This window comes from Nannobrachium achirus, assembly GCF_963921795.1.
Source record: "Nannobrachium achirus genome assembly, chromosome: 3".
In the NCBI taxonomy this organism is placed as follows: domain Eukaryota; kingdom Metazoa; phylum Chordata; class Actinopteri; order Myctophiformes; family Myctophidae; genus Nannobrachium; species Nannobrachium achirus.
Genome location: NC_137812.1, coordinates 52,002,051 through 52,015,914, shown reverse-complemented (window position 1 = coordinate 52,015,914; position 13,864 = coordinate 52,002,051). Strand labels below are relative to the sequence as shown.

Below are 13,864 nucleotides of genomic sequence, written 5' to 3'. Positions count from 1 at the left end.
CTAAACGCTTACACCTTTCAACACCATTCAAATTTTTATGTGTTCAGCTTACTGAGGACAAGTGTGCGTGTATTTTTCTTTTTGAAATGTTTTGTAGTTTAATTATAAAAAAATAAAAATGTTTAACTTTAAGCACCCAATGCATTTCCAATGGGTCCCCAGAGTGGAGAGAAGGATAATAGACCCATGTTTATGTTAAGGCGCTGTGGCTGCAGTGTTCACACTTCAGATATGCTATCTATATCATTGCGTTCACACAGGTCTGCTCTCTGATTTGATCCAAATGTCTAAGCTGTGTGATGTATAAAACTATAGTTATAGTTAAAACTATAAATAAATGTCCCTCTCCACTCTACTGATTACACAGCTGTGATCAAGAATCAAGTCCGGGCGATGGGATGTAAATCCCATAGCCATATATCCTAGAGCCCGCAGGGACAGTCAGCCATATTAGTGGTTGTTGTTGGTTGTCAGGGAGATATCAAAACCAATGCATTTCCAAGTCAGATCCACAAACACAATAAAAGCCATGCTCCACTCCTCAGTCTGGAGTGGCCACATAGAAGAACGCCTTGGTTATAGACATAGTGGAGGACATATGTGATCTGGGATTGTTAGCCTACAGTATATGCACTCAATATACTCCACTACAGTTGGAGTCCATTTGACAGTTGCTGGTTCCCAAACACAGAATCAAAAATGTAGATCTAGAACACATATAATATGTACAGTACAGTAAGGTTCAGTAGAGTACAGTAAAAGTACAGTAAGGTTCAGTAGAGTACAGTAAAGTACAGTAAGGTACAGAAAGGTACAGTACAGAAAGGTACAGTAGAGTACAGTACAGTAAGGTACAGTAAAGTACAATACAGTACAGTAAGGTACAGTAGAGTACAGTAAAGTACAATAAAGTACAGTAAAGTAGAATAAAGTACAGTAAGGTACAGTGGAGTACAGTAAAGTACAGTAGAGTACAGTAAAGTACAGTATAGTAAGGTACAGTAGAGTACAGTACAGTAAGGTACAGTACGGTACAGTAGAGTACAGTATAGTATAGTACAGTAAGGTACAGTACAGTACAGTAAGGTACAGTAGAGTACAGTACAGTAAGGTACAGTAGAGTACAGTAAAGTACAGTAAGTTACAGTAGAATACAGTAAAGTACAGTACAGTAGAGTACAGTAAAGTACAGTAAGTTACAGTACAGTACAGTACAGTACAGTACAGTAAGGTGCAGTACAGTATAGTAAGGTACAGTACAATACTGTAAGGTACTGTACCTTACAGTACCTTAAAGTATCCTATTTGTTGGGTTGGAACCGAGCCCACACTGTTTCGAAGGAACAGTATTTCTAGTTTGAATAAGATACTCTTTGTTAACCTGAACGTTTAAATACCTTGGCTGTTTAAGCCTTCATGGTTGTTTTAAGAGATCACTGCTTAAGGTAAGCACATTGACAATACATTTATTGTGTGCACCATAGGTTATATTGATTGAAACACACTATGGCTTTTAAACCTGTTCTTCACAGTGGCTGCGGAATATCATGACACACATTAAACATGCTCTTTATTAATGGTAACATGCTGATTTTCTGAACAGAAATCACGTTACAGCTCCTGACTTTGATGTCAAACGTTTACATTTTATAACTTGCACGGTGAACATTTTCACTGTCCACTTTTTACATTGTAGAATAAATTAAAAAAGAAATTAAAAAATATAATAAAAAAATAATCTGCCATATGTGGCAACAGGTACAGAGATGGCTGCTGGGCAACAATTGTACAACTCTAAAAAGAATTGAACCACCAGTTTTTTCCCCATTCATTCAAATGCAAAGGCAGCTCTATGGAACACTAGAGAGCTCTAGACTGTGGTATTGTTATTTCATTAAACCTGCTCAATCTTCTTTCAAGCCCACTCTCCCACTCTCTCTCTCTCTCTCCCTCTCTGTCTCACACACACACACACACACACACACACACACACACACACACACACACACACACACACGCGCACACACACCATTGCGTCATACAGTAGTTTAAATATGCAAGAAAATATAGATCAAGAAGCACAGAAAATATATTCAGTGTCGTTGTACAATCGCAAGTGATTGTCTGCTGACAGCTCCAAAACAACGGGCAGGCCACCGCGTCATTCATTTAGAAGGCAGGCACGTACATCAAATCTGTTTCCTCTCTTAACGAGCATTTGAAGAAGAAAATACACGATACAGTAAAAGATTACAAGAAAGTTGCATAGCTGTGAAGCATACAAAAGAGACATTTTAAGTTGAGGGGGAGAAGTGGGGAGATAACAGGTGAATAGATGGGCTACAATCTAAAATAGATGACGCACTGGTCATATGGAGGAACAAGACTCGGGTAGTGCGTGAGTGTGTATGTACCGTACATGAAGAAGAAAAACGTGCACACTCTGTGCAGTGTCGGTGAGACTGCAAGTTCCCAAAACACAAACTGGAACTGAAGTGATATTGGATTTGTAACACCTCCCCCTGTGCTGCGACAGAGGAACAGAGAGGCCTTGTCTATAGAGGTGAGACTCCATCCAGAGAGGGAATGTAAAGAGAGGTGTGTGATGGGGGTCTATTTTGTAGTGTGTTGATATATAGTTAGACTATACACTGTTAAAGTCCTCAGTGTTGATTGAACTCTTGAGCAGGGGTCTTCAACAGGGGGTCCGGGACCCCTAGGGGGTCCTTAGAGTTGCTACAGGGGGACCTCCAAATTGCTCCAAGTTGCTACAGGGGGGCCTCCAAATCCTTGTGTGATGGGATAATTATTTTAAATTAACAACTTGAACCCTTGCATGCATCCCTATTCTTAGGAGAACTATAAGCTCGGCGTTGAGAGCTTGTAGATCAGCTATTTTCTGCAAATAGGTTTGGTGTAGAGGTCAAAAAGAGCAGACCAAGTACATAGTGAAAGGTCAAGTTTACAAAATATCGACAATTTAAGTGGTTAAAATGTCTGAAAACACACATTAACATGAATCCAAAATAGTCTGATGACAGTGCTGTCAAACAAGTCTATGAATCTATCCATGAAATCGATGAAAATCTCCATCACACATTTATACAATATGTATATGGGGTCCCTGCTTCATCTCTTTCTCAGCTAAGGGGTCCTTGGCCTGAAAACGTTAAAGACCCCTGCTCTTGAGAGTGTACGAATGGAACCAGATGGACCTGTAACGGTCCACTTGGTGTCATTCGTACTCTCTCAGAGTTAGATTAACACTCTGCATTGTACAGTGCATGAAGGTGACATAGTGTGTTGGCCAGGGCTAGGATGGGGTTGGCCGGGGTGTGGGTGTGGTCGAGGGGCGGGGCGGGGCGTGGCATGTCTCAGAGAGAGGCCTGCTGGGAGTTCCTCAAGTTCTTGATCTCCAGCTCCATTTGTTTGATACGCACGTCCCTCTGGTTGAGAAGCTCCCGCAGCCGTCGGATGTCCTCCTGCTGCTTGAGGAACTTCAGTCGCAGCTGTGAGGTTGCAGAACACACACACACACACACACACACACACACACACACACACACACACACACACACACACACACACACACACACACACACACACACAGGTATGCATATTAGAATTGCGATTTGGAACATGCTCCAGATGTAAACGTAGGTCATTGAATCTCCACTTTAGCTTTAGCTTTGTTTGTTTGCTATCATTACATTTTGGCTACTGAAAATACCAAAGTTCCACTTCCACTCAGGGATCAAACAACGTACATTATATCTTCTCTTATCTTGAAATATTAGTTTGTTCATGTGTTGTCCATCAGTGTGCTATCTGCTTCAAATTACTTGACACAGTTGGAAAAGTAGGGAGACCACCTCCAACCACTGCAGATGTGCTGTTACGGTGTATTGTATTAACCACTTGAACCCTGTATAGGCTACTTTATTGACTGGGCCCCCAGGACTATCCTAATTCTCTTTGCCCAAAATTGGGATGCTATCATTCAAGTGGTTAACATACTGAAAATAAGGGGAAAAATGTAAATACAGGCTACACATCTGCTGTTTCACCCTCCAGGTAAAACTCAACACCCATCCCTGGTACCTCGTTCTCTGTCATGGGAGGAGAGCAGGGAGACAGGTCCTGTCCATTACTGACTGACGTCCAACTGATGTCCTTGTCCTCCGTTAGACTGCTGTCCTCTTCTCTGCTCTCTTTGGAACCCAGTTGGTCCTGAATGTATGCCAGCTGCAGCATTCCCGGTCTACTCTGTGACCGGCGGCTGTCCAGCCCCTTGCTCCTCAGTTCATGGTACGACTCCTCTACTTGACTGCCAGGCTTCAGGGACATTAGCGTCGGACCTGGAGGTCCAAAACAGAGCAGGAGGCAAGAACATTTAGCGGTCACATTGCAATGCGAGGGACAGTCTTATTTTATTCCAGTAAAAACGTAATATTATAACGATTATACAAAGATGCTAAAAGGATAACACAAAAAGCCATAAGGGCTCATTTCCCTTGTGGTCCTGTGGTCCGTTTGTACAGCTACACAGTCCCCACTTCCACAGTACAACATGTAAGGGACAATGAACAGCAAGACAGTCGTTACTGAGAAACAAACCCAGAAGGTGATGCAGGGGTTTTAGTTCTCAATAATGACTGCCTCACTCAATAATCTGACGCAAAAATATAAGAGCAAAATGGATTTTATTTATTTAACAAGGATTTTATTGATTCCACTAAAGAAAATAGTCTGCGAATGAACTGGTTATTAAAGCGACAGACTTCTTTCTCCGGTGCCAAATCTATTGATCAGAACTGTGTCCATAGAAATGAACGGCCTGTTGTAGCAGCAATCTGCTATCGAGAAATAACACAACACAAGTTGTAGTCATTGACCAATCAGAATCTGAGCATTCAACCAAGCCATATAATTAGCAGCTACACACTCCCCACTACCACTACCACAACCATATACATTGTTCCATTCAGGTGGAAACTATGTCCAAAATCGTTCCTTTTTTAATCATTATATATTTCTCTTAAATTAAAATAGTGAAAATAGCCAATCTACAAGGTCAGCTTGTAGATCTGCTATTTTCAGTACTTTTTCAGTACTATGACACTCTTCGCCGTTGTCGGGTGGAAACCTCGTATCTCCACGTTTCAAATGTGTATGTTCTTTAGCAAAGTAAAGCCCTGCTACATCGTACAAGGCCATCGCACAAAAGTAGTGGAAACAGCAGATCTACAAGCACACAACGCCTCGCGGTGCGAGGCGTGTGCTTGTAGATCGGCTGTTTTCTCTAGTTTAAATCATTTTTAAAATGAGAAATGCAAAACGAACGGTTTTGGACATACAAGATTTTCACCCGACAACGATGTCTTGTATGATGAATTAGGGCATTCATTTACAAAAGAAAAACCTAAAAAGTTAAAATATTGGAGATATTATGAGGTTTCTTCCTGATAGCAATGACATGCAGTTAAACACACTCTGACCTTTATCCATTCCACTGAGCCACTCCTCGGCTGTCAGGGCAGGCCGGTTACCTGCTGTCATGGGATAAATATCCTCCTGGTAGGACTCCGACTGAACACACACACACACACACACACACACACACACACACACACACACACACAATATTACATCTAGGGCTGTCACGATTATGACATTTTACATGACGATTATTTTTTTCTCTCAAATAATTGCGATTAACGATTTAATTGTGTTTTTGTCGTTGACAATTACATTTCCGTTTGGCTTTTAGGCTTTGAAGTTGCACATGGTAGATATGACACATAGGCTAAATATACAAAGAAATTACTGACATATTTGACAACTTTATACTTAAAAAAGAACATTGATAGTGGAAATAGCCGATCTACAAGCTCACAACGCGTCGCATCGCGACGCGTTGTGAGCTTGTAGATCTGCTATTTCCGCTATTTTTGACATGGAAACGATTATGACGATTATAAAAAATAATCACGATTATGTCAAATAATCACGATTAGACGATTATGTAATAATTGTGACAGCCCTAATTACATCTATTTATAACAAATTACAAAATAAAGCAGGGGTCTTCAACGTTTTCAGGCCAAGGACCCCTTAGCAGGGACCCCCACTACATATCGTATAAAATTGTGTTGCAGATTAAAACTGTACATGGATTATTTCTTTACACAGTTTAGACTTGACAGCACTATCATCTGTTAGTTGGATTAATGTGTACTTTCATATATTTAACCACTTGAACTGTCAACACCTACAAGTCTGCTAGTTCTTTTCCCTCTACACCAAACCTCTGTGCCAAAAAATAGCCGATCTACAAGCTCACAACGCCTCGCAGCTTGTAGATGGGCTATTTTTTATAATGTTCCACTAAGAATAGGGATGCTAGGGTTCAAGTGATCAAACATGATCACACAAAGATTTGGCGGACCCCCTATAGTAACTCTGGGGACCCCCTAGGGGTCTCGGACCCCCTGTTGAAGACCTCTGAACTAAACGATTAATGAAATAACTTTTTTCCATGTTGTTATTCCACAATCCAATCTATTTTTAGAGATGTAAGCATGGCCTCACCCTGCGGGGCACAATCATGGATAAAGGCTCAATGAGGCTCTTGATTGTCACCAGTTTGTAGAACCTGAACACCTCACAGGAGCTCACATCCAGACCTCTCTTTGGCATGACACCTGGAGAAGAACACACACACACGTGCACACATGCGCGCGCGCGCACACACACACACACACACACACACACACACACACACACACACACACACACACACACACACACACACACACACACACACTGGTTAGTTGATTTGCACAGTGACAACACTGATTTGCACAGTGGCAAAGTGAAGACACGTAAAAAGAAAAAAAAACTATGCCAGCAGGTGACATAAAAAGTAAAGGATGTGGAATCATGAGTAAAAAAAAAAAAACATAAGTCACAAAGTAAATTGTAATACTGGGATACACTATGCAGAAATGTGAATCCTCTAGAAATCATACTCCATAACTTTTACATCCCACATTGCCCCTCAGCTGCAGTAAATGTTACTCAGTATCTGTTATTCATAATATAAAGGAAAATTTCCCAAGTGTAGATTAAGGTAATTCATAATGACAAGTCAAGGGAGAGGTCTTGGCATTATCATTGCGTCTTCCTCGCTGACAGCACAAAGAAAGATGTTTTTTTATACTAAAGATCCCCAGTGACATTTTGTCTATGAAAGCGGCTCATAATACCACAGAACTGCCTCTTTCTCCCTAATTCACAACAGCTCACAATGGCTACTGCCAACATGTTAGCCTGAAGCCTGAAATGCGAGTATGTAATCAGATCATAATTCAGATAGTGTTTGTTTGTGAGTGTGTCACTCCAGGTTAATGCAAGGGAGGGCTCAGATCTACTTGTTTGGCTATTCAAATATGGCAGGCTCATTTGCACAGCAGGTTTGCTTACAAAGTGCATGAAAAAAAAAGATAGTAAAAGAAAAAACCTCTTTAGCACGGACGCTGGATGATGAAGCTGAATGAATAAAATGTTGTTAATATTGTTACTATTATTTTTATGTACGGGTGCCTAACTTTGATCAAACCTGGGGTTTGCTCGATTTCCTAAGAGAATTAAAAACTCATACCCTGCCAAAAAAAAAACGTTTTCTATAATAAAAACGTCTTTTTAACTATGGCCTTCCCTGCCAGACGTCTTCTGGACGTCTTTTTTTTTTAAATAATAAAAAAAATATATATATATATATTTTTTTTTTCAAAACATTTTTTTGAAAAAAAAAAAAAAAATTGGACCTCCAACAGTGTACTAGGCATGATCGCGATCGCGAAATTGCATGTTTAAACCCCATACCAACCCCATCTTTCAAACATGGCAGCCATGTTTGTTTACATCTGAAGAAAACATAAGGGCTGCCTTCTCCTGAATGCCTGAACGGATTTCCAAGCAGATTTTTTTGTTTGAAAGCTGTGAAAAGCATGCACATGCATAGTGCATGATCTGTGCACGAATGTGTGCACCAGCGTGCACACTATTTTTTTAACCCTTTGTTGGCGAAACGGCAATATAAGAGGTCCCACTTAAAATATGGCACCGACTGAGTTAAATATTTATCCGTTTTCTCTATAATTATTGCATAACTTTATTTTGAGTATCCATCCAGGGCAAACAGTTGGAATTAGTTTGTGCCAGACCCATTGAAAAGGATGTCTTCTATAACCCAGTGGTTCTCAAACTTTCACATTTCAAGGTTTCCCCTTAACTTTGACAGTGTACAAATGGAACCAAAGGAACCCGTTAGGGTTCACATTTGGTTCCATTTGTACACTGTCAGAGTTACAGACTTCCATAGGTCAATTTAGACCCTGGAATCCACTTTGAGAACCACTGCTATAACTCATACCAATGACACTCATTTACCTACTTAGTACTTACTACTGTAATGTTATGGGCATTGGGGCAATACACAGGCTGCATTTGCGGGGAAAACATATCCACCATGCCATCAAACAGGCCTGTATGAATGTTTATATGATGATGTTAGTGTGTACTTAATAATTGTGGTCCTCACCCATTCCTTTCTGAGGTAGGAGCGAGCGATGCTCTGTGAGAAAGTGCATGTAGGGTTTCTCTGAGCTGATCTCATAGTACCTGATGGTCCCATCACCCTGAGAGAGAAACAGACACAGATCTTCTGAACCAATGCATTCAATTCAATAATATTATGTGTGTGTGTGTGTGTGTGTGTGTGTGTGTGTGTGTGTGTGTGTGTGTGTGTGTGTGTGTGTGTGTGTGTGTGTGTGTGTGTGTGTGTGTGTGCGTGCGTGTGTGTGTATGTGTGTAGTAACCTATGTTGTCCAGTACTGTGTCTAACCTTGTATCTCCATATTTTATTTAATTCTATTTTCTACTTTTGTAAATGAATGCCCTATTTTGTCATAGATCGTGTCGTGTCAAAGTATTGAATGGAATGTTCTGCATCTAGTGCAGCCGCAGGTTATCTTGGCAGTGTTGCCCAATACTAAAAAGCTTATCAAACTGGGGGTCCTTGAAGATAAAAGGGTTAAGAATCACCACTAAGCCACCTGTCCAATGCCATGACTACGACTGTGTGTCCATTTGCTCTATCGTCCTGCTGTGTTAACCTGAGCCTCATGTTGTGGTTTTAATGAACTGTGTTTGTGCGTTGAGAGACCCACCTTCCCGGCAATGTAAAGCATGTGTGTGTCAGGGTCGTAGAAGGGGAACAGGACCCCTGACGAACTGTCTTGGTCCTCTTGTAACAAAGGCACGGAGAGGTCATCCTGAATACACACACACACACACACACACACACACACACACACACACACACACACACACACACACACACACACACACACACACACACACACACACACAGTGTAGATATAGAGCGGTAGTTAGCAACTACAGTTCTGGGGACTATGAATCGTTCTCTATTGTGTTTCAGGTCTATGCCCAAATTAGACTGTAGCGAGACCGGAAAGCGGCAGCACTCCGCATGCCCAGGAGAGAGTTAAGAGTGACAACTGTGACATAGAGGTTTACATAATGTTACTACATTTAGTGTCTAGTAAAGAACATCTGGACGTTGAGAGTTCCTGATCATAACGGTCAAAGATGGGTTTGCCCCTCCCTACATAAATATCACTGTACAGTCCAGTATTAAACCGATTGAGTGCTGAGTCCCTAATCCCTGTTTCAGCCATAATCCCCTGCCCACTCTATACTTTCACCCACATCAAAAAGACAGCAGCAACACAGAAACAGTTAAAAACAGAGTTGTTGAATGTTGAGTCGCTACAAACATTTTCTTTAAGTAAATCATTATGCTAGATAATCATAGTTATGTTTATTGTAGTTTGGTGATTAATGTAGTTCATGAATTTGTCCACCAGATGGGGTACTTACTGTATAGGAGCCAGGCACAACTAGAGCAACTTTAGCCTGTGTAGCATTTGGGAGGTGTTGTATAGCATCTCCCTGCCTTTCTCAAAAGCAAGACTGTATTGTAGAGAGACCACATGTCTCTTCTAACCATCAAGCTTTCAGGTTGTAGAACCTCTGTTGTCATAATGCTGTTTTTACAGTATATTCTAGATTCATCATCAAGCTTTATCCTCTGGTCTGATCAGATGATATCTATATTGATATGTGATGTGGTGGTGATACAACCATTACTGTTACCTTTCACTTTGGTGTTTATTGTTATTCACTTTAGAACATTGGTTCTCAAAGTGGGGTCTGGGGACCCCCAGGGGTCCTTGAGGGAGTTCCAGGGGGTCCCCAGTGAAATGATAGTTAGGAACAAAATGGACCCATGTAACTCAGAGAGTGTAAATTAACATTCATTTTATAAATACAATAAAAATTGGGGTCTCAGAGATGGAAATGCCATTAAATGTGAGTCCGTAGTCTAATGTGTGTCAAACTTTGGGTCCTTGAAATTAAAATGTTTGGGAATCATTGCTAGAGCCATAGAAATCTTCTCTTAGGAGGGGTCTCTGGCATATCTATTCAAATGGGGGGTCCGTAGGCTAATAAGTGTCAAAATGGGAGTCCTTGACATTAAAAAGTTTGAGAACCACTGCTTTAGAAGCAAAGGTTAAGAGCTGAATATGGTAGTGTTGTCATCCTCACCAGGTCCCACAGTGCTATCTGTCTCGCGTTCCAACGTGAATTGCCCGTTGTGACCAGCATCTTCAGGTTGCCCAATATCAGAGCCTTGCTGGCTTTATGCGTCTTGCAGTTGGCCTCCTACAAACCCAGGAACACCATGCAAACACACACACACACACACACACACACACACACACACACACACACACACACACACACACACACACACACACACAAAGACACACACATACTTTAGTCACTTATTTCCTGCCTAATTTCTGTACCTAAATTGTTGATTTAACAGGTTACACATTTCTGTGTCTTTTTTTTATTGTGAGCAGGTGTTGTGTTTAATGGCTTACTGTAAAAGGTAAATGTACCTTTAATGGCAATAAAGGTTTTAAAGTAATGATGACAATGATATAAACATTATTTATTTTGTACAGTTAGGATGAAGCAGTGACAGAGCACTGCTGCTACTGCTGCTGCTAATAATACCTATTAGCTAATGTAAAAAATATATATGATAAGAAGAAAAGCAAATAATCCTGAGCTAAGCAATTAAGGGGGTCATTACATGAGGTCGATTTTTTTGTAGACGATAGTTTTTACTATTGATTCGGCCATTTTGACACACGGAGACGCGGTTTCATGACCCTAACCGATACTTTTCGGAATTCGGCTCTGAAAGTGCATTTCTGCGGTTTCGCATCAGTTTCGCAACGGTGTAATATCGGAATTCGGCCGTGAGGGAGAGTGCGATGATGTCATAGCACCCCCTCCTCTGCTCCCCTTCCCCTGCTGCATAAAGTGTCAGTCTGTCAGACTAACCGAAAATGTATTATTATTATTTGTGTTGTTGTAGGCCTAATTAAAACCCAGAAAATAGCCCAGTGATCTATTAGCACAAACCTCATTTGAAAAATGTCAGGAGTAGTCTATATGAAAGCCTTTTAAAAATGTCTAATTACGCACAAGTCGTCGCACCTGGGCTGGTACCCTAGCTGGCCTGTCGGAGTTGCAACAGCTCTCCTCTCCGCAAAGTTAAATTAAACCATTAGGCTATGGTATTCCATTCTAAGCAAAGCAAACCAATGATTAATGACTATTTTGCGTTCCCCTTTTTCAACTTCTCACCAAAAAATACTGGATTAATTCTTCATGCACCGCGCCACATCACAGACGCAGCGGACTTCAGGTAATGAGTGAGTTATTGTAATATGCTGAGTCTTGCTGACAGACAGACAGACAGACAGACAGACAGACAGACAGACAGACAGACAGACAGAATAAACATAACTGTCCAGTCAGTCAGAGACCATCACAAAAACTTCCTCCATATCCTCGCTCCCTCTCCTCCAGTCAAAGAAATCATGTCGCTTTTTCTCTCCAGTGCGTCTAGCCTCCTCTTAAGGCACGCATGTTGCTTCCAAACTAGGCAATTTACTTAAAGCCATAACGGAAGGCTATGATTGTGACTTCCAGTGAAATAACAGACTGCCAGTGGCGTATGGCGTCAGTTCATTAATTTATTCCGTTAGTTTATTTTGCGACGGCGACGGCACATCATCCTCCATTGCGCCGCATCCCAGTGCAGTGCGTCAGTTCAGTAAGAGCTAAGGTATGGCAACATGACTGTTGTCTGGTCTTGCACGTGCAAGGCACGCATGCAAGACAGTCATGTTGCCAATACTTAGCAACAGGCATGATGAATTTATTTTAAGAAGTAGGCTACATTTTATTATTTTCCCTTGTAATCAAGGTATGGTAGACTACCATACCCATATGTGCCTCTGTAGGCTACTCCGTTAGCTGCCTCGCATGGTGCGTTATAGCCTACTTCTGTGTTGCAGATAGAAGACAGAACTCACTTAATATAGCCCATCCCCGTAGATAATGTCCAGAAATATGCTCCATAGGCTATAAATGTTCCGACCTTCATCTTCCAGGTGACTTTTGTTGGTGTTTCACTTCACCTCGCTAAAAACCTCCTTTTGCGGGACTCATTGAATATGAGAACAGACGATAATAATATGGATTTGGGAGCATAGCCTAATTACAAAGCATGTCTCATTAAAAACAATATATATTTTATAGTTGAAGGGTAAATACACAGTATAGGCCTATGTAGGCTGGGAACATGACACATTTTGCTTGAATTCATGCGTTGTCAACTTGTAGTATAAACACAGAAAAACGAACCAACAACAAGGTGTAAACGCGACGTTTTTTGGGTAATAAATCCAAAACGAGACCGGCAGCGTTTCCAATCGTCCTGGTATAAAGACCCCCTAAAACATTTAGGGGTTGCAGTTAAAACAACCCATGCAGCACACTGTGGCATGGTTGTGGAGTGTTCTCTGTACTACTGCCACGTAGGAAGGCAGTTTGACAGTCAAAGCGGAGGTGAGAGCAGACAGATCTAAGGAGTGTGAGTCATGGCTCGGTGACCCAGGGTCTGGAGAGCTATGCTGTGGACAAGGGTGTCAGTTTTGGCTGTGTGGTGCTGGATGAAAAAGGTGTGTACGTGCGTGTGTGCTGTGTTAGTGTCTAGCCATGTGTGTGTGCGCGCGCGGTGCATGCCTGCGTGGTCTGTAGAAACGAGACACTTACTCTCTCTCACACACAAATATACATAAAAGGCCCACAAACCAAGACACATCCGCACACATCCACCCAGGGTCCCAGGCCCTACACCCGCCCACTGAGCAGTCCTACATTACCTGCAGCAGGTTCCCTGTGCGTGGCTCCATCAGTCTGACTGTCTTGTCCTTGCAGGTGGTGGCCAGCAAGCTGCCATCGGTGTTGAAGGACATGGACAGAACCACGTCCGTGTGATGGCTGATGGTCCGAACTGGGTTCTTGATCACCTGCTCTGGACAGTCCAGGTTCCAGATCATCACCTGGGAAACAAAGAGAGACAGTGTAATGCCTGAGATTCAAACCCGGGTCGTGGGAAACCAAAGCTCTGCCGCTGTTTGGGAATCTCCCCTCGGCCAGAGAAGATATTAGTAGTATATTAGATATTAGTCTTTTGGGCTTTAGGCTGAGCTACTCAGCTACATTCGCCCCCTTTTGACCTCCCCCACTGGGAGACCCAATCCAGGTCACGGCACCAATGTAACACTGGAGAGTCGAACTCTGGTCTCCCGCATGGGAAACCAAACGTTTACCAGGGAAATTCCAACCT

The 13,864-nt window shown here is 41.9% G+C and overlaps 1 protein-coding gene across 2 annotated transcripts in view; it reads right to left on the bottom strand.

Annotated features, from left to right (window-relative positions):
* Positions 1–1,553: 1,553 nt before the first annotated feature.
* coro2aa (coronin 2Aa) overlaps positions 1,554–13,864 on the bottom strand; it is a 50,410-nt gene continuing 38,099 nt past the window's right edge. For both annotated transcript variants that reach the window (XM_080722070.1, XM_080722071.1), the window contains exons 5-12: positions 13,398–13,577; positions 10,696–10,812; positions 9,234–9,338; positions 8,606–8,702; positions 6,592–6,704; positions 5,499–5,589; positions 4,102–4,358; positions 1,554–3,509 (exon numbers count right to left, since the gene is read on the bottom strand). In XM_080722070.1, coding sequence (XP_080578196.1) covers positions 3,375–3,509; positions 4,102–4,358; positions 5,499–5,589; positions 6,592–6,704; positions 8,606–8,702; positions 9,234–9,338; positions 10,696–10,812; positions 13,398–13,577 — 1,095 coding nt within the window. In that variant the 3' untranslated portion in view covers positions 1,554–3,374. The remainder of the gene's footprint in view (positions 3,510–4,101; positions 4,359–5,498; positions 5,590–6,591; positions 6,705–8,605; positions 8,703–9,233; positions 9,339–10,695; positions 10,813–13,397; positions 13,578–13,864) is intronic.